The following is a 19,406-nucleotide window of genomic DNA, read 5'->3' as shown; positions in this document are numbered from 1 at the left end:
CATTTATGACAGAGTACTGCAGGGATCCCTTTGGACAAAGGAGCATGTAAAAATAGTAAATGCATACTTAAGTGTGTTTCGGTATGAAATGACTTTGGTGTCAAGTAATGGACCAGTGAATGGTCAAGGCTTGATAGCATTTCATATGACACAAGATTTTTACGATGACAAGAGAGGGTTATCTTCAGTTCCTCCAGGTTAAACCTATTATTTTTCTTCCCTAGATGTGTGTGATCCTGATCCCGTCTGTGGTTTTGGTAGTCAGAGACCTGTATTCAGAGACAGAAGGGCAGCTCCAACAGATATAGACACTGACATAGCCTTCATCATGGATAGCTCAGAGTCCACCACTCCTTTGCAGTTCAATGAGATGAAGAAGTACATTTCCCACCTTGTAAGTAACCTGGAAATCAGCTCTGAGCCAAAAGTATCTCAGCACCATGCAAGAGTAGCAGTTCTCCAGCAAGCTCCTTATGAATATGAAACCAACTCAAGCTTCCCACCAGTAAAAACTGAATTTTCACTGACTGATTATGGGTCCAAAGAGAAGATCATCAATTACCTGCACAATCAAATGACCCAGCTCCATGGCACGAAGGCTATAGGAAGTGCAATTGAACACACAATGGCTCATGTTTTTGAAAGTGCACCAAACCCTCGGGATATAAAAGTCATAGTTCTGATGATGACCGGAAAAGTGAATAAACAAGAGCTTGAGTACCTGCAGAAGGTTGTTACCAGTGCAAAATGCAAAGGGTATTTCTTTGTTGTCTTGGGCATTGGCAGGAAGGTGGATGTTAAAAATATCTATAGTCTAGCTAGTGAGCCAAATGATGTGTTCTTCAAATTGGTCGATAAACCAGGAGAGCTTCATGAGGAGCCCTTACTGCGCTTTGGGAGACTGCTGCCTTCTTTCATTAGAAGTAAGTATCACATCCTGCAGCCAAAGTCTTATGGAAGGGGCAACATGTGACTTCAGAGGGGTTAATCTGCCAGGTTTGGTCTACCTGCCTGGTTGGGTGGTCTCTGGCCTCTTTGGGCAGTGGGTCCCATGAAGTTAAGTCTCTTTTTATATGTTCTGTACTGTTTGGTCTGTTTGTTGCTGCTCATAGGTCTGCTTAGTTGGGTTTTGTTCACTGTTGATTTCCTAGCCCATCCTATGCATTCTGCTGGCCTGCCACGTAGCGTGTGCAGTTCTGTCTTGTTTGACTCAGTCCTGCATGGCTTGCCAGTCACATCTGCAACATATCCCGTAGGTCTGGTCCTGCTGGGGCTCTTGGTCCTCTGCAGCCTGCCAGCACTCCTCCTGCACTCCCTGAACACCCAGCAAATCTTTCTTCCCAACTTCAGCACAAGTGTCACGTCTAGCAGACATCTGGATGGGTCAGGCTGAGATCTGGAGTTGCTCTATGCAGATTTAAGGACCAGATGAACAGGGTTCTTTGCTTAGGGACAAACAATGCTGCTGTGTTTGGGATTGTGCCTAGAAAACTTGCATCTTAGCTTAGCTAGAAAGCCTGGGCTGGATCTTCAGCTACAGCCAACTGCTAGAGATGCTACATAGACCTGGCCAGCAAGGACGAGACTTGGGCCTTTATTAAGAAAGCTAGTCTTATCAAAAAAGCCCTGAAAACCAGTCTACTGGAGTAATAACCCACTGATTCAGGAATGTCTTGCACTAAATAAGAAGGAAGCCTGAACACATCTTTCCCTGGAAAAAATGTTTAGGTTTTCTCAGTTTGATTTTTCCATTTACTGCTTACAGGGGTCCTGGAAAATTCTGATGTTAAGTGTGTGGTTGGAAGTGCCTGATTGTAACCAAGCTGTTCACATGTGACACACATACACCCTCTGGAATCTTATAGTTACTGCTATCATGTTTGTAAATTAGAATAAGAATTCTTACTGTTATTGTAACAATTGGCCTACCAGGCCAGGATGCTTCAGTAGCTACACCGAACATATTCCATAGCTGTTATTAGAGCAAGCAGGAAGAGAAGAGTTGTTTCCTTTAGAAATAAATAAATGGAGAAATAGATGTAATGTGGTTTGGTAGGTAACCACCATGCTCAACATCAGTGTTTAATGACATCCTTTCTCTGTCTCTAGGCAACTTTGCTTTCTACCTATCTCCAGAGCTGAGGAAACAGTGTGAGTGGCTCCAGAATGACCAGCAAGCCAAGAGCCAGAGCCCTGGGCACACTGGGCAGAGAGCAGTGTAAGCAGTGGTTTGTCTGCTAGAGAATCATCTTTCCTAGCTCCTGTCTGGGGGAGTAAGCTAGAGAAAGGTAGACAAGTACACATATCATTTTAAGTTTGGGCTAAATTCTATATTTAGATCTGTAGTACAGAGGACATGAAGGAGGTATATGCTACTGTCATCATGTAGGTCAGGAATTCCAGAAATTACTATTATTTGGGGATTTTCCACTCAATGAGCTGTTTTCAGAGGCTGGGCTGCCCTGGACTACCTGATATACAGGATCCATCATAGAATAGTTTCTAAACAGAAGAGTAAGCTCATGTCACCAAGATTCATTCATTGCTGGCACAAAGCTCTCCTGGCTTTATGAGGTCAAGCCCCTGGAAATCAGGCATGCTACAGATCTACTGAATTCACTCTTATGTGTGTCCAGTTGATGTATAGATAACTTGTGCCCCAAGTGATAGGCACTGTTCATTGCTTGGCTGTGGGCACATCTAAAGCTGACATAGACTATTGACCTCAGGGGTAAGGGGATGGTGGGTCTGTTCTTTCTAATGGCTTCTATGTCAAATCCTCTCCAGTTCCAAAATTCTGCTTAAACAGGGAAGGTAAAAAAACCATAGCAACTGCTTGTGCTTTCACAGGTACGTGGCACCCAATGTGACTATCAGCCGGACCCCCAGTGCCAGCAGCACCACGGTCAGTGTGAGCATTAAGCCTGCTGCAGGCACCAGTACCCGCACCAGAACCACCACTGCCAGCACCACAGCCCAGAGCAGAGCCACTGACCAGACCCCGGCCAGCACCGTGGTCGAGGTGAATGCCACCACCACTGTGGTCCAGGCAAGCACCACTGCCCATGCCAAAGTCGCTGGCCGTTCCGCTGCCAACTCCACAGTGGCTGTGTCAGGAGGCAGGAGAAGACAAGGTATGTGGAAGGCTCTCCCCACAAGAGCTGTGCCTCTGGCTGGTCTGTACCACGGTGGGTTGTGGCTTCTCTTCCTCTCTGAGGGGATTATTCCTATGGGAAATGTCACTGAGAGGCCAGATTTCCTGCTTTAGGTGCAAACCTGGAAATCTGCTCTTTGTTGGGGGGTTAAGGCTTTGTCAACTTGTGGTGAGGATTTTGTGCAAAACCAGGTGGGAGACATTCTGCCTCTTAGCAAAACACAAGCAGGACATCTAAATCTGACAGTGTTGAAGGCCAGGCTGGACAGGACATGAGCAACCTGGTCTATGGGAAGGTGTCCCTGCCTGTGGCAGGGGGGTAGGAGCCTTTCCAACCCAAACCATTCTGTGAGTTATGGGACAATCCATCATCTGTTGCTCAGCTCAGTAGTACAGTGACAGACCACTTCTCTGTCTAGTACATCCTATTGCTTTCTATATTTTCCTTGTATCATTACCCCCTTGGTTAAATTTTGCTGTTTATGATGGTTCATACCATGATATTTTTTGAATTCTCTGACAGCTAATATAAATAGTTCAGTTAGTTCACCACTGAAACAGTGTGGAGACGTATTTGGGAATGCTAAAAATCTTTCATATGAGCATAGCTCATGTAAAGGGGTTTTCCTATGTGTTTTTGCAAGTGGGTGCAGGCAGATCTGCACTGGCTGGACAAGAAACAAAAGAACGTGTGCCATAGCACAGGGGCACTTAACCAGTCAGTGAATTCATGTCCCCATGTAAATAATAAATGGAAAGCAATAAATAAAAGCAGTCAACTTTGTTAGGTTGGACATCTGAGATGGAGAAGTCAGAACCTGTTTTGCATACACCACAACTGCCTGTAGACAGATTTATTTGCTGTGGACTGGAAAGGAGATCTCGTAGCACTGAGGCACCTCTCCCCTGAGATCTTTCCTCTTCAAGTCTTTTATTAATGTTTCTCCTGACCTTGCTTTGCAGCAAAGAGCCACGACATCCATATCACCGATGTCACTGAGACCAGTGCCAGGCTGCGCTGGGCCAGCCCCGAGCCACACAGTGCCTACACATTTGAGATCTCCATCACCGCTGCGCATGACCACTCGCTGGTGCAGAACCAAAACCTGACAGGCACTGAGCATATCATCCACGGCCTCAAGAGTGGACAGAAATACCTTGTTGTTGTTATTGGCTACCAGAAATCCCAACCCAAAGTGACGTACACAGGGACTTTCAGCACAAGTGAGTACCTGCTGAGGAAAACACACAACATCTGTGTTTTCATTAAATGGGCACAAAAGAATTGGAAAAGTCCCCACGTAAGTGATGGGCAATTGGTTGGGACCAATAATTAGAGCCCTGGCAATGCTCAGCTGTGTCACTGCAGGTCCTGCATCCCCCAGACCAGCAGCTGGAGCTGGTTGTGAAATGCAGTGAATGTGCCGCTTTACAACATGCGAGTTGACACTTCAGTGGTGTTAAACCAACATAGGTTGTGGGAGAAGTAAAGCTGATCTGAGAGCGGGGTTTGTCTTAATATGTGTGCAGGAGGCTTTGCAAATTGGGTCTTGGTGGGGTCCAGGTGGCACTGCTCTAAGTAGCAGTAAGAGTCAAAGTGGGTTAACGCAAACCAAATCCAGTCCAGCCTGATTGCACAATAAGCAAGCAAAGCTTCCTTTCCAATCACCATTTCTGTGGACACCCATCTACTTCACATACGCCGTTATAAAAAAAAAAACCAAAAAACCAACCAAACAAAAGCAACCCAAAAAGACAAATAAGAGATTAAATAGAGAGTTTGTTCTTTTGGGTACTCAAGCTCTATGTGTCCAGATCACATGTAAACCTCACCAAACACTTTGGCATGGCCAAAAGCTGCTAGGACACAGCCAAGTTGTTTGGTTGGGGTTTTTTTACTCTGGTTTGGCACAAATGTGGCTTGGCTTGGTGCTGCGGAGAAGTTTGCACTGGTCCTGCCAGTGCTGGCATCTCAGAGCCAATTTCAGTGCCCGCGAAGAGCCTTTCCATTAGCTTCAGTGGGTTTGGGTCAGGTCTGAAGTCTCTTACCTTCAAAAGCAATAAACATTCCCACAAAAATGTTGAGAAAAGACATCAGTGCGTGTGGAAATAACCTTTTCATGTGCTGAGCTGGAGCTCTCAATACCCAGGGAAGCTGCATTGCCACAGAGTAAATCTAGAACAAGAGCAAATGGGGTAGGCAGTGGTGACACTCTATCAGCTGTCACCTAAGTGCTGGGTAGGACTGCCTCCCCACCCCATACTCTCACCAGAAAAAAAGCAAATCAACCCTCTCCTGTGGCTGCAGCCCCCTCACATCCCCATGGAAAATAAGCCACAGGTTTTCCTGAGGATACAATAGGCTGCAGCTGTGCAGAACATGGTGCAGTATGAACCATGTTCTCCTTTCCATCACAAGTGACAGTCCTCATCAGCGTAGTTCCTAGAGGGATGTGAGGCCATGATGGGAGGAATCTGGGAGGCATGCAATTCATGGACAGTCCTTGAGGGCTACAGGGGAACAAGAGAAGGTCCACCATGGGCTATTTGCTCCCTTAGAGAATGACACTGTTTTCTGCCATTTCTAAGGCCAGAGGAGCAAAGCTGAACTGGCTACAGAGAGGCTGTATCCAGCTCCTTCGAAGCCCCTCTACAGTCACGTGCTGGGGGGTGACTGGGAGCCCTGAGGATGCTTCTTTGCAGTCACCCCCAAGGATGAGCCCAACTGCACAGCAGAGCTGCTGGCTGGGGTCATCAAGCCAGTTGCCTCTAATAAACATCTCTGAACTGTATGTGCTGTGGTGAACTGCTCCAGACTTGACTCCTGCAGCCTGTGTGTGTCCTGTGCTGGAGCTGGGGCCGGTGGGTTTGGTTATGGCTGTGCCGAGGGCACTGCCACAGATCCCCTTCTCCTCGACTGACCCATCTGCTTCTGCCCCACAGAGACCCCAGCACAGCCGAAGGTGTCTGTGGCCAACATGATGCTCAACACAGAGCCACTGGAAGGTCCTGAGAGTTGTGAGTATGGGCAATAGTGGGAACCCTGGGGTGGGGGAGCTCTGCCAGGACCCCAGTGGGAACCTGGACACTTGCACTCATCTTTCCCTTGCCTACTTCTAAACCCAGAGCCAACAGATCATAACAGAGATGACATTCCTGGCCATGCAGGTCTGAGCCCTGTACTCAGGTCTCTGGCCAATGCTGGATCCAGAGCCCCTTGAAGTTGCTGTGAGCTTCGTGAGGGATGCAAACTGGGTCCTGTTTCCATCACAGGGATGGGAGATGAGCCAGGGCCCAACCGCTGGCTACTCTGCAGGGCCAAGCTGTGCTCCATGGCCTCCTCAGCATGTGTGGATGCAGAATATCCCCTGATACTTGCTCCCTCTCTCCCCACTTGAGGTGAAGAATAGGTCTTGGCTCCTTGGTATAACACACAGCTCCCAACAAGGGTTTGACCAGAGGCAGGGATCGTGGGAGCTAGTGTCAAACTTCTGCATAAATTTGGCTAACCAGAGGTAAACCCTCCAGTTTCACCCCTCTGCCCATCTCCTCTTTCTCTGCCACTAGTGGTAGGAGAAAACACCACCTTACTAAGTGGTAAGATAGTGCCACTATCTAGTAAACTGCCAAATGAGCAAGATGTCAGTTCCCAGTGTGTTGTTAATCCTGTCAACCTATGTTAACAACCCATAATCACTGTACATATTAATATGTCATCTCACTGCTTTTATTGACATTTTACATTAGGATTACACTCATTGTACCGTAAATGCCAGACTGCAACCAAGGCTCTGGAAGGGCTCTCAGCCTTCATGAATCAGCACAGCCCTGTTGCGCAGGCACTAGCTACAGATCTGGCATCCACAACTCATCCCTGAATCATCATTCTTAAGTTTTTCTTTAAGCATTGCACTTGCACTGTAGCTCATTTTTTCCCTGAGGTGATATGAGAGCTCAGGGAGATGCTGCTGCTTAAGGCATTCACCCAGCAAGAGCTGTGAAGCTGCTGTTTGGGGTATGGCTGCTCATGCTGAAAAGGATGAGCATGGACCTCATATCTGACTGGTGCTACCCCTGGAGCTTGCTACAACAGAGGGTTTGAGGGCTTGCGCTCAGCAGGGACCATCTCGTTTCTGCCTCGCTGCATGTCCCATCATCCCACCCTTCCCATGTGTTCCCATTGGTTTGGTCCCTCTCTCTGACACTGATATCCCCTGGGAAGCCTTCACCTGGCTTGTTTCCACCAGGTGACATGCATTCCCATGGCTTTAACCCCTTGTGTGCCAGTCCTTTCCAAACAATGTGTATTTAGGTCTTCCTGAAGGAAAATGGATGTGCTCTGTGCTCAGCCTGTGCAGACCTCTCAATCTCAGCTTCTCCTGTTGACTCACTTGCAGCAAAAGTCTCTGCCTGAGGATTTCTGGCACACATCAATCTGGGGGTTGCATTTCCAGGGAATGCTAATCCGAAGCTTTTCAACAGGCTAAAGACATTGAACAGGGCAAGGGTTTGGGATGGGTTGTTCAGCTGAGTCTTCTCTATTCCTCTGTGCAACGGGAGAGACTCCTTCGTAAATCTTCTGATGGACCTTGGAGGAAGTCCCAAAATCCACCCTCCTTATATAGGCAAAGCAGCTGCTCGTATGGGTGGCCTATCTCTGCTAATAAAAACTCTGGAATTTGGGCCTAAATTATAATTTCTCGACAGGAAAGGAATTTATGTTTAAATCCTCATCAAGCCTTGAAGTGTCCCAGGTGCGGCTTTGCCTTGAGAGACAAACTAAACATACTTAAGGATTCAGAGTTACTGCCAAGATAAATGGCTTTGAAAATATGTGGGAGGAGTTGTGGGAGGGTCTGATCCCATGTGCACCAGCAGGGAGTAAGGGGCTCACAATACCTTGGTCCATGGACTTGGGACTTGGATGTGCGAGGAAGTCAAGAGTGGGGAGACACAAGCTAGAGGCTAGGGAAGGTTTGCACTCAGCAAGAGGAATCACACCAAGGAAATGCCACCAGTCCTGTACCAGGCTTTTGTTCTTTTCAATCTCTTTGCTTTTTCAGCTTTTAACCCTCTGAGAGTCACTCACCCTTTGCACCTTTTGACATGCAGATTGGCCAGACCCTTGCTTGCTGGACTTTGACATGGGCATGCAGTGCAAGGACTATCAGATTGTGTGGTTCTTTGACTACAAAAACAAGATCTGCAGCCAGGGTTGGTATGGTGGCTGCGGTGGTAATGCAAATAGATTTGAGGCCGAAGCAGAGTGCATTAGCAAATGCTTAAAACCATGTAAGTACCACATGGGGATGAATCCTTTTGTATTTGATCATATTGTCAAATGATGTTCAGATCAGAGAGAAAACATCTTTAACATCCAAACCCATGCACTTTTTCCTCCAACAGCAGCAGAGAAAACCATGCAGCAGCCACCTCTTGAGAAAAGATTATCGTCAGGTAACACCCAAACCCCTCACTTATCACAAACCAAAGCAAATCCATTATTTCACCTAGACCGTTTCATAGCATGCATCCACTTGTGTCCAATACAAGATCACCAGTAGTATAGACTTGGTTTGCATTTGCTCCTTGACATGACCATGCCCTACCATCTGCTTTGCATGATGAAGTCCCATTGCATGCGTGTTGTCCCACCAGGACTTGCTGTGTTTGCACAACCAGAGTGCAAACCGCAGCAAAATTGGTGCTTTGTGAAAGGTTCAGATTTCATGAGAAGGGTGAGGTGGCTGAAGTGGTTCCAGAGCCACCACTCAATGCCACCACTCTGGAGCGTGTCTTTGTTGAGATGTCAGACTGGCACACGTTTCACTGCATGTAACCAAACACTTCATGTAAAATCACTCCCTGGTTCTTGGGTCTCATGTGCAGATGTCGTTTTTTGCACCAAAAGATGAAAATCCAAGTGGAGGGAGAAATCCACAGGGAACTGGCAATGATCTCCGCAGGGAGGTTCTGAGAACAAGGGCTTGTGTTTGAAAACCTCTTGGAGACCTGCTATGGAATTAGAGGCTTGAATTCACCTGTGTTGGTTCAGCAAGGGTTGGGATGGGAACTTAACCCTAGGAAAAAAGCCTTGCTGCCAAAGCAACCTCTCCTCCCTTTCAGGGTTTTTCAGGGTCTTTTGCCGAGTTGGGAGGGAAATCCATGAGTGAAGCAAGCACTGGTACCTAATGACAGAACTTTAATCCTTGCAGGGACATGACAGGGCTTGAAAAGGGGGCAAATGAAGGACCCCTCCCATCCATTTGATTTTTCTCAGGTGTATTTTAGGCTCCTTAGATTAGATGCAGGAGCTTCTGCTATTGGCAGCAGTGCACCCTGAGTCCAGCTGTGGGTGCCCCTGCAGAAACATGCAGGGAACCAAGGAGGAGAAGGCCACCACCAGCCATGTGGAGATGCCTGGGGTGGCAGCTACCTGCAAAAGGAGATTGCAAGGTGTCTCCGGGATGCAGACAGATACCGTGGACAAAGATCCATTGGTTGCAGCCAGAGGAAGTAGTGTATGGCTTGTGCAGAAACCAGTCTAGAGCTGGGTTTTATTCTCACAGAGCAGGGAAACCTCCCCGATGTGGTTTCCTCCAGAGGGCACGTGTTTCTGTCAGCCCCATCCCGTAGACCAGCCCTTCCTGATCATCGTCACATGCCTCAATGCTGTTTCCAGCAACTGCTGTTCAGACTTAAGTGAAATTTCATGAACTTGGCACCATTCTGCCCTGGGCAGATAGTCAAGAAAAGCAAGTGAGGGGCCCTGGAGGGATGCTTGTGTCTCTGCCTGCCCTGCTCTATTTACTGCTTCTTTCTCTTTTTGTCTTCTGCAAAAACCACCAGACTCACCTCCCATTTGAAGCCTTTTAAATGCTGTGAAAACCTTTCACTATTGAATTTTTTACACAAATCTGACATATATATATATATATATTTTCTTTCCCATGACAAAATTTATTGTTAGTGCAACTGAGGCACTAGCCTGGCCTCAGGCCAGATTAAAAGTCCAGGCACTTTTTCTCCATGGGATTCATCCTGGCTTATAGTGGCTGTCCATGTCTTTTGAACCTGACGGAGACAGTCACAATATAAAAACACATTTGAGCTGCCAAGTTCATTCTTTCCATCAATTCTTTGACATTTTTTGGATAAGCTTTTATTTCATTTATTGTGTTTTGGGCTTGGTTATTTGGTTTTTCTGAGGGAGGTTTTAGTTCAAATGCCATCTAGGGGTTCAGCCAGAGGAGTTACTGGATGGTGCTTGATGGTGCTGTGAAAATAAAGGGTGGCACCAGGCACTTGAGCAGGCAAACTGAAGGTTGCAATTCAAGTCAATTTTCAGATTCTGTGATTTCAAATTCTGGATTTGAAAACAGAAATACAAAAAAGAAATCCTGCTTCAAAAAGCTGCATTTAGAACAGGACAATGGGCAGGAGAATCCCTTCAGACAGGTCTCCTTCCCCAGAAAGGATATATTCCCAGCTCCTCCTCTCTAAAGAGTCAAAGGGTCACAGCATTGTTCTAGCAGCATCTGTTCAGTCACAGCATGGAGGCATTCCCGCATGCAGGAGAGTAGGGAAAAATACTGTTAAAATGAGTGGTCAGAAAGGGTTTGGATGTTTGGCAGTATCTACCCAGAAGCGTACGTGTGGCTGGGCTGTGAGGTCTCTGACACCATCTGGGCATCTCCATGTCCGTCCTGGGAGCACTCCTGCTGCAGTGATCCTGGGCTCCGGGCAGCTTCCGCAACCAACCACAATTTCCTTTAAAGCAAGCCTGCCACCATCACTTTGGTATTGCCCAGGGCCCACTGCCAGACCTGCTTTCTAGCTGGGATTGCAGGGATAATCTTCTGTGCCTGTTTCCTGTGGAAACTTTAGAAGGGTTTAGCGTGCCTTGGCTTTCATCAGGCCTCAGAGAAACTTGCTGGCAAACAAACCCTTCCATGTATTCACCCTGTATCAACATACTCTTACCTATATTCACTTGTGGGTATCTTGGGGTTCTGTTTCTGGTAGTACAGAGACCTGGTGAGATCTCTCAGCCCCCTGCAATTACTGCCTGATTGCTTTTGACTGCTGCTTGAGATGGGCAGAATCACAGAAAGGTGAATATAAAGTTGTTATCTCACAAAATCCTGCCTTCACATGAGAGGTCCAAGGGTCACAGCTGGTTCAGGCACCTTTGCTGTCACCAAAGAGCTATTTCTGGGTGCCCTGTATGATTACAAGGGGACTTCTCACCATTTCAGACAAGTCCCTTCATTACCTTGATTTCTGGCACCTGGTTTACAAAAGGCATGACCCTAAGACAAGATGATCAGAAGGTAACTTTAAGACTTGATTCCCCCTGCAATCACTGCTGGTGTTCTCTGTATGCAGTGATCTAGAAAAGAAGGTGGTAAAGGAATTTATTTTATTTTAATGCATTAAAAAGGGGCTCAAGCTGCAAATACCCTCCAATGAGAGCAACTGCACACTTGCCTTCAGTTGCTGCTCTGCTTTACTGAATTACAGGTTTGACTTATGACTTAGATATTCACTCATGCCCAGGTCTGGTGGTTCAGGGCTGGTGACCTCAAAAGAAAGACTTTCTCTTTCTGCAAACAAAGAGATGGGATTTAGTCACAGGAGACGTGCAGAGTCCATGCTGTGGTTGCCCTTTCTGAGCTTGCATGCCAGCCCTGCTTGCAGGCATTGCTCTTCCATGCAGATACTTTCAGAGAGACCGTGGTTCACCAGGAGTGATATTGCTGACTTTTCCTGCTCCTCTTTTTACCTACAGTCATGGACATCTGCCGGCTGCAAAAGGACGAGGGGACCTGCAGGAACTTTGTGCTCAAGTGGTACTACGACCCCGCGACCAAGAGCTGCGCCCGGTTCTGGTACGGTGGCTGTGGAGGCAACGACAACAGATTCAACACACAGAAAGAATGTGAAAAGTTCTGTGTCCCTGGTAAGCAGCAAACGTGCAGCTGGGGAGGGCTCAGCCACGTCCCTGGAGTTAGTGGAAGGTGACCCTGCCTGTGGCAGGGGGCTGGATATAGGTGAGCTTTAAGGTGCCTCCCAGCCCAAATCAGTCTGTGATGCTGTGATTTCCAGCCCAGTGCATGACTGTAGTGAGCTTGCTTGTAGTGCTCTGGGTTCCATAGCAAGTCCTGGCAATGAACTCCTTTCCCTTCTCTTAGTATCCGGCATCTCCTCATGCATGGAGTGACCGCATTTATTTTCTCTTTCTCCATCAAACCCTTTTCAGGTAACATCAACACTGGTGTGGTGACGACGATAGGAACATAGAGCCAGAGACCTGTCAACACATACCTCTGAGACAGCCAGAAGCATCAGCCGTTCCCACCCTACCCCTCTAGAAGCTAAGGGTATAGACTACCTTGCACTGTGCTATTTCATGCTTTTACTTCCAAGCAAACCTCGAAGAAAGCGTTTTGCTTCATGACCTATCAATATGGTGCTAAACTGTTTGCGGACTGAGTGCTACATGTGTCCAGGTTATATTGTATAGCTTCAACATTACTGAATATTTACCTAATTGCAGATGGTTTTTGTCTCTCAATGTGTCTCTAAATTCCCTTTTCTCCTTGATTCCAGCCATCGGCCTTTCTCAGGCACCATAAAAATGAGACAAAAAGAAAAAGACCATTATAACAATTTCACTGCCACTGTTACCTGCTTGCTTTTACTGTTCTCATAATGGAGTGTAATGTTACAGGGAAGCCCTCATGTAAGAGAGAAGCTGATTCTGATAAACAAGCGGTTCCATTTTCAATTCTTCCTTGGGTTCTGGTTTGTTTTTTTCTCCTTTTGCTGGATTTTGTTCCAGGCTGGATCTCCTGTAACAGCTGTGGCCAACCAAACCAGTAAGGAAAAGGCAGCAAGATTTCCAAATGCAAATGCACTGCTGGGACCAAGGCCTCAGTTAGCAACTTTTCAATTGTGGTGTAGGATGCCTCTGGCACCCTTCTGATGTCTATGTTTTATAAAACACAAAGCAAAGCGATTGGGGAGGGGGCAAAGGCTTGGGAGGGTGGGGGTTGGGGGGGGAGTTATTTTTATTGTGGAATCTGTGTCAGGAGTCTATACAAGAACTTTTGAATAAATCTAATGGAGGTTTTGAGAAACGCGTGGGTTTGTCTTTGTGGGCATCAGTGGAGGCATTTTCCAAGGCCTGGGAAGCATTTTCTAGAGAGAAATCCCACTGGCCCTTAAAGGAAGGATGGATGTAGTATGGATGGATACTCAGGGGGATATCGCTGAGGTACTGCTGATAATCAGGGATTTTCCAGTTTAGAAAGAGGTGGAAACTGAGATGTCTTGGTTGTGAAATCTCTATCAGTTTAGAGCCATTAATAACGCCATTTACAAGATGGATAAAGCTGTCTGGGTGCCTCAGGTCCACTTGGGAAGCTGCCCTCTTTATTTGGTACCATCTTTGAGCACATCACAAATTAAAAATTAAAAAAGAGGGAAATAGGTAACTTTTATTTATATATTACTATAATTGGCTTTTACAATGGCTGCACCCAGCTACTGCTGCGCGGGTGGGCAGAGCCTGCCCTGCCCTTCATTGTGCACAGGGCACGGCCAAGTCCCCCTTTCATTGCTTTTACGGGGTATAAAAGCTGCATGTGGGTTAAAGCAACCCGTGAGGCATCCTCTCCTCCAGCTCCCCCCACTCTGCAGCACAGGAGCGGGGTCCCCAGCGCCTGTTTGCCGGGTAAGCTGCTCTCCACGGAGCCCGCTCCCTCCGGGACGCCGAGGCACAGCCCGGCTCTCGCACCGTGCGCATGGAGCGGGGTCCTTCCCCATCCTCCCCCAGCATCGCGGGGCTGCGGGACGCTGCAGCCGCCTCTCCAGCGCCTTTTAAGGTAGCGCCTTGCACTCCGGGCCCGCGGCCAGCGGCCGCGGAGCTGACATGGGAGTGATCTGCAGCTGGAGCGCATCTGCCAGCGTGGCTGCGGGACCGCACCGTGGGCACAATAGCTCCGACCGGCTCCGCAGAGCGCCAGGATCCGATCCCGTCCCCAACCCCCCATCCCAGAGAAGGAGGTTGCATTCTCAGTGTGTTTTCTCCTGGAGATGAGTTCGCTCTGGGCAAACAGTTCCCATCCCCGCGCAAAACTGTTTATTTGCAGCATCCTAAAAGAACTTCCAGGGGCTTGGAGCACCCTGCTCTAGTGGAAGGTGTCCCTGCCTGTGGCAGGGGTTGGAACTGGATGAGCTTTAAGGTCCTTTCCAACACAAACCAGCCGGGGATTCTATGATTCTATGAAATGCAGACACTGTGTTCATGAACTCGAGATAGATGTGGTGGATGTAGGTATGTCTTTTAAGCAGGCTTTCTTATGCAGACACCCTATCTAAAGCTCCTGCAGCAAAAATACCCTTGACTTTGCTTTCAAAGGTGCAGCATCAGTCTTCCCCCCAGTTCCTCCCCACCTCACCTGAGAGGGAGATAGCAAAGATGCAAAAGCAGTGATGCCAGGAAGGTCTGACCGTTGATATAGACATTGTAAGTGAGTTATGGTTGCCTACATCTAGGTGATGTGTCATTTCAGAAACCCTTGGGGACCAGTTACACAGTGCATGTGGGGTCTCTAACGTTTAACATGTCTTCCAACCCCACACAGGTGCTGTTAAGTGCCTTGACTTGTTACAAGAGCTGGCATTTACGTAACGAGGACCACAATGCAGGTGTGGATGCAAGCTTTGTAGTTTCTTCCTGGCAACCTTACTGTGAAATAGTCCATGAGAAGGGTCATTGGTAAAATAAAGCCTGGTGGTTCTGCTGATGGGACAGAATTAGCATTAGGCCTTGAGGACAAAGCATTAACTCCAAGACTTGCTTGGACTTTATGCAGGTCTCCAAGGCAGGATCAACCCAACCTACATCAGCCCTGCAAACAGTTGTCTACCCTGTTCCCATTAAGCTCCAGTGATTTAGGCCAATTCTGTAATTGCCCTCAAGGGTCACACTGGGCAGTCTCTGGGACAAACTATTACATGGTTTTTCAATAGCCAGTCTCAAATCTCATTTGCTTTAACAGAAACTCAGAGTGCTTTGGAGGAACATGCTGCCCTTGGATGGCAGTGAGGTATGAGGCAGCTGGTGAAAACTACAGGCTTCAATACCAGAGCAGAGACATAAATAACCTTTTATGATACTGACGGTATCACAAAAATTAAGAGTGGGACATGTAGCAGAATTAGGCATTGCAGCCAGACCCTTACATTTAGGATAGTGCCAGCATTTAATGCTTGATTAGCTTCTTCTCATGCTGTAGGTTTGCACTGAAATATAACCTTCTTGGGCAACCTTTATAAGGAGAGGCAAAATGGCTCTGACACATTTTATTAGCCAGTGTTAAATTTATTACATCAGTAAAAGAAGCCAGTCTGAAAGCGTATGCATGTACACATGTACCTGCCGAGCTGTTCTCAGTTAAAGCGGAGTTTCCAGAGGTGTCACACCAAAGCAATGCCCTACACCACAACTGCTGACACTGCAAGGTCGAGAGTTTAAGGAAAAGGATGTCGTCCACGCCAGGTGTTCCTGGAAATCAGGATTGTGCCCAAGTGCTTCAGCAAAGATGCAGATAAACTTGAAGCAGCTAATTCTGGAGGAAAGGATCCTCAGATAACTGAGACATACAGGTGGACATTTCCTTAGCCACGGGTCTTCTATGTGGCCATTACCCTGCCCTTCATTACCCTCCTTGCTTTAGCCTCTTGCTTGTGAGATGGAAATAAGACATCTCCCAACCCTAAAGTCATTAAACCTCTGAGTAACAAGGAGCTGATAAGCTGAGATGAGGGCATTTGGAAGATGTCACATTTCGTAGGTGCTCATTTGCTTTCAGCCCCTGTGCTCCCATAGGTGGTCACTCCCAGGGAGCAGCATCTCACAGGGAGCTTGCCACCAGCAAGCACCATTCGCACGAGCTGATGTGAGGGCTCCACTGCAGGCACGCTTCCCACCAACACCAGCATCCCCGCTGGCTTTAAATCCTGCCATCATTTTAACCCCATGGTAACTCTCCAGCCCTTGCCCTTTCCCAGCAACGGGGACCGCTCACAAAATGGCAGCAGGCAGCTTGCCGAAGCGCAGCCTTTTGCAGCAGCAAATCCATGGCTGAGTTGGACGTGGCAGGGTGCAGAGCCTGCAAAGAGCCGGGCCTGGGCTCCAGCTGCACAGTGATTTATGAGACAGCAGCAGCGGGTCTGTATTTCAGTCAACCAGAGCAGATCCGAACCAGATGTTTAACCTTTATCTCCATTGCGGGGACGGAGGAGCAGGCAGGGGAGAGAGGAACGGTCGAGTTTCCATGAGCTGCAGCTCCACTGCCTTCCAAAGTCAGCTCATAAAGAAAAATGAGCCCCATCAGCCAGGAAACTTTGCTTTGGTGAACTATATGTTTTGTTTCGACCTTTGCTGCTATAGCGACTGGGCCGAAATAGAAGTGCAGCCGGCTGTGATGACCTCACTGTATGCCTCTAGTAAAATCTGAGATTACAAAGGTAGAACCAGTGCAGATGGTTGAAGATTTGCACACAGGCTGTGCTCTGGTGGGACCCCACTTGCAGCACTGTGTGCAGTTCTAGTGTCCTCAGCATGAGAAGCACATGGAGCTGTTGGAGCAAGTCCAGAGGAGGAAACGAGGATGATCAGGGCCTGGAGCAGCTCCTGTATGGAGACAGGCTGAGAACATTGGGGCTGTTCAGCCTGGAGAAGAGAAGCTGAGTGGGGACCGTGTTGAGGCTCCCCTGTTAGCTGCTACTTCTCTACTCCAGCCCTTGGAGCATCCTTGTATTTACTGAAGGTTTAACTGCAGCGCATGTCGGGTGACAGCATTACTGCTTAGTGTCGAGCAATTAAAAGCTTAACCAAGTGCCATTTGGACGGGAAAGTTACACATGCTCACTCACTGCTCACACATTTTTCCCCAGAAATCTGGCAATTTCTGTGGCAAGAACTTTCTGAGTAAAAGGTGATCAATGGCTCAAAAGAGTTTTGCAGCAGGAGGACTAAACACAGCGAGCCTGACATTTCCCATTAACCCACAGTTCCGCTGCCCTCATGGCACTGCATTTTGCCCTGTTCATTTTTGTAAGGCTGCTAGAAATGAGTGACAACCTTGGGAAAGGCTGTGAGCTTCAGAGCCTCCTCCTGCCCTGGGTGCTGGGTCCCTGCACAGCTCTCCAGGGGAAGCATCCAGCTGCCTGGACTCTGGGGCTTGCAGCACTTGGAGTTCTGCAGGGGTGGATGTTGGACGGGACAGTTTGACACACAGCACAAAGCTGCCAGATCCTGGAGCCATTTCCAACAGAATGACTCAAAATCCCCACCAACCCTGGCTGCATCCTCAGATTCCTTCTCTTTCTCCATTCCTTCTCCATCCCCCAGCTGGGATACAGACCAGGGGCAAAAGCACCACAGCTGTGCCTCATCCTTTGTGCCACCACAGCAATGGGTGCAAGTGGTCCCAGACTGGCTCCTTAATAAGCTTAGATAGTTTATTTCACACTATTTCTCCCCCAGGATGGAAGCAGTAATGGGAGAATGCAGAGGGGTACCTCCAGAGCAGCCCAGAAGCTGCACCCTTGTCTTCATCCCTAAAAGTCTGCATATGCAGAGCAGGTTGTAGGTTTGAATTTGGGACTAAAAGCAGCAAGTTGTCCAACAGGGAACCCAACAATTCAGATGGTACCCTGGAAAACCTCGGCGGATGAGCCCACAAGGTCTCTGAGAACAGCAGCAACTCATTACACACTGGTGTGACACAAACCAAGCTCAGCTTTGGAACCTCGGGGCTTTCAGAGCTGCATTAGGTGATACCTGCATATTGCCCATAATCTTGGGAAATGTGTGCTAATTCTCCTTGCTAGGGAGGCTATTTCTCAAAATAGACCCCCCTTTTCACCCACTTCCCAGCAGGACAGGGCGCATTAGCCAGGTTTAGCAGCCAAGTGCAAAAGCCTTGTTAGTATTAGAAAAGTATCTGCCATTTGGAAGAGCTGAATGAGCTCTGAAGTGCTTGGCATTAAAGCCAGCTTAATGCTGAAAGCAGGAGGTGAGCAAGGAAATCAGGCATTGTGCCTGCGTGGACTTGGGGATGGGGTTAACCCCATATTAAAGAGCCTGACTGGAGGGTTATCTCCCATTTTTAGTGTATTTTTCCCATTCTGACCAACACTGTATCTATCCATCCCATTTTAATGCCTCCAGCACAGACCAGCCCCAGCTGCATTAGGAAGGAACTTGAGCATTGGGAAACAGATGGTGACCCTTCCCTCGCTGGGCTTGCAGCAACCCTATGGCTTCAGGAATCAGCTACTATCACCTGCACATCTGCATTTCACACCCCAGGAGCTGTTCCCTCCCCCAGTTAGATGCCATTCAATAGCTTTTTAATCCCCCTAAAGTGTCCCTTATCCATCTCACCCTTCCCTCCATTTAAAGCCCCCAGTTTGAGATCTCAGTTTTGGTCACAGGCATTTGAGCATTGCTCGGTTAGGAAGCGGCGCACTGAAAACACCACCTCTTTTCCACCCTTCTCCTTCTGCCTCTGTGACAGGCAGCTGCTGAATGCTGCCTTCCATTTATTTATTTGATATTTTATTTTAATTTACTTTTTGGGAATAAAAAAGCATTTCTGTTTGAGTCCGGAGCAAAACTCATTGCAAAAGAGCAGGCTGTACTCTGGCAGTCCCTGCATTGTCCCTACAGCTGTGTTCCATTGCGAGGCCATCTAATGCTGGTGGTCACGTAAAGATGTGGAGGAGAACACCCCATCGCACATTTTCTTTGACAGCCTGTACTTGTGAGTGGTAAGCTCAGCTCCCCCCCAAAGGAGGCAAATGTTTGTGTCTGCTTGTAGTTCTGCTATACCATGGGTTGAATAATCCTTTTGCAGGTGCAAAAGGAGAGGAAGAGTTGAAAGGATTTTTTTCTGCAGAAAGGCATCTCCTGAACTGCTGCCTCCCCTTGTCCAGCCCTGGTCCCGTACGTGCTTGTCTGCGCCAGAAATCCCAGGAATTTCCAGTGCAGCGCTCTCAGGAAATCTGCATTCTCACAGACGTGTCTCCAGAGGGACACTGATTGCACAAGACAGGCTGAGTGTGGGGAAGGGAGAGTCCAGAAACAAAGAATGACAGGAATACTGAGCAACAGCTCCATCGGAAAAAGCAGTCAGGAGCTTGAAGCTCCTCCAGACCACTGCTCTGGAAACCA

The 19,406-nt window shown here is 47.9% G+C and overlaps 1 protein-coding gene across 6 annotated transcripts in view; it reads left to right on the top strand.

Moving 5' to 3' along the window:
• Positions 1–12,944, top strand: part of COL6A3 (collagen type VI alpha 3 chain) — a 59,115-nt gene extending 46,171 nt beyond the window's left edge. For 4 of the 6 annotated variants that reach the window (XM_065669611.1, XM_065669613.1, XM_065669614.1 and 1 more), the window contains 9 exons: positions 225–923; positions 2,110–2,218; positions 2,851–3,134; positions 4,118–4,378; positions 6,098–6,172; positions 8,267–8,446; positions 8,561–8,611; positions 11,946–12,116; positions 12,417–12,944. In XM_065669611.1, the coding sequence (XP_065525683.1) occupies positions 225–923; positions 2,110–2,218; positions 2,851–3,134; positions 4,118–4,378; positions 6,098–6,172; positions 8,267–8,446; positions 8,561–8,611; positions 11,946–12,116; positions 12,417–12,457 (1,871 nt within the window). In that variant the 3' untranslated portion in view covers positions 12,458–12,944. The remainder of the gene's footprint in view (positions 1–224; positions 924–2,109; positions 2,219–2,850; positions 3,135–4,117; positions 4,379–6,097; positions 6,173–8,266; positions 8,447–8,560; positions 8,612–11,945; positions 12,117–12,416) is intronic. The other 2 variants (XM_065669615.1, XM_065669616.1) reach the window with 1 other exon arrangement.
• The last annotated feature ends 6,462 nt before the right edge of the window (positions 12,945–19,406 follow it).

Source organism: Lathamus discolor, chromosome 3 (genome assembly GCF_037157495.1).
Source record: "Lathamus discolor isolate bLatDis1 chromosome 3, bLatDis1.hap1, whole genome shotgun sequence".
NCBI lineage: Eukaryota > Metazoa > Chordata > Aves > Psittaciformes > Psittacidae > Lathamus > Lathamus discolor.
The sequence above is the reverse complement of the archived record's forward strand: the minus strand, read 5'-3'. Positions and strand labels throughout refer to the sequence as shown.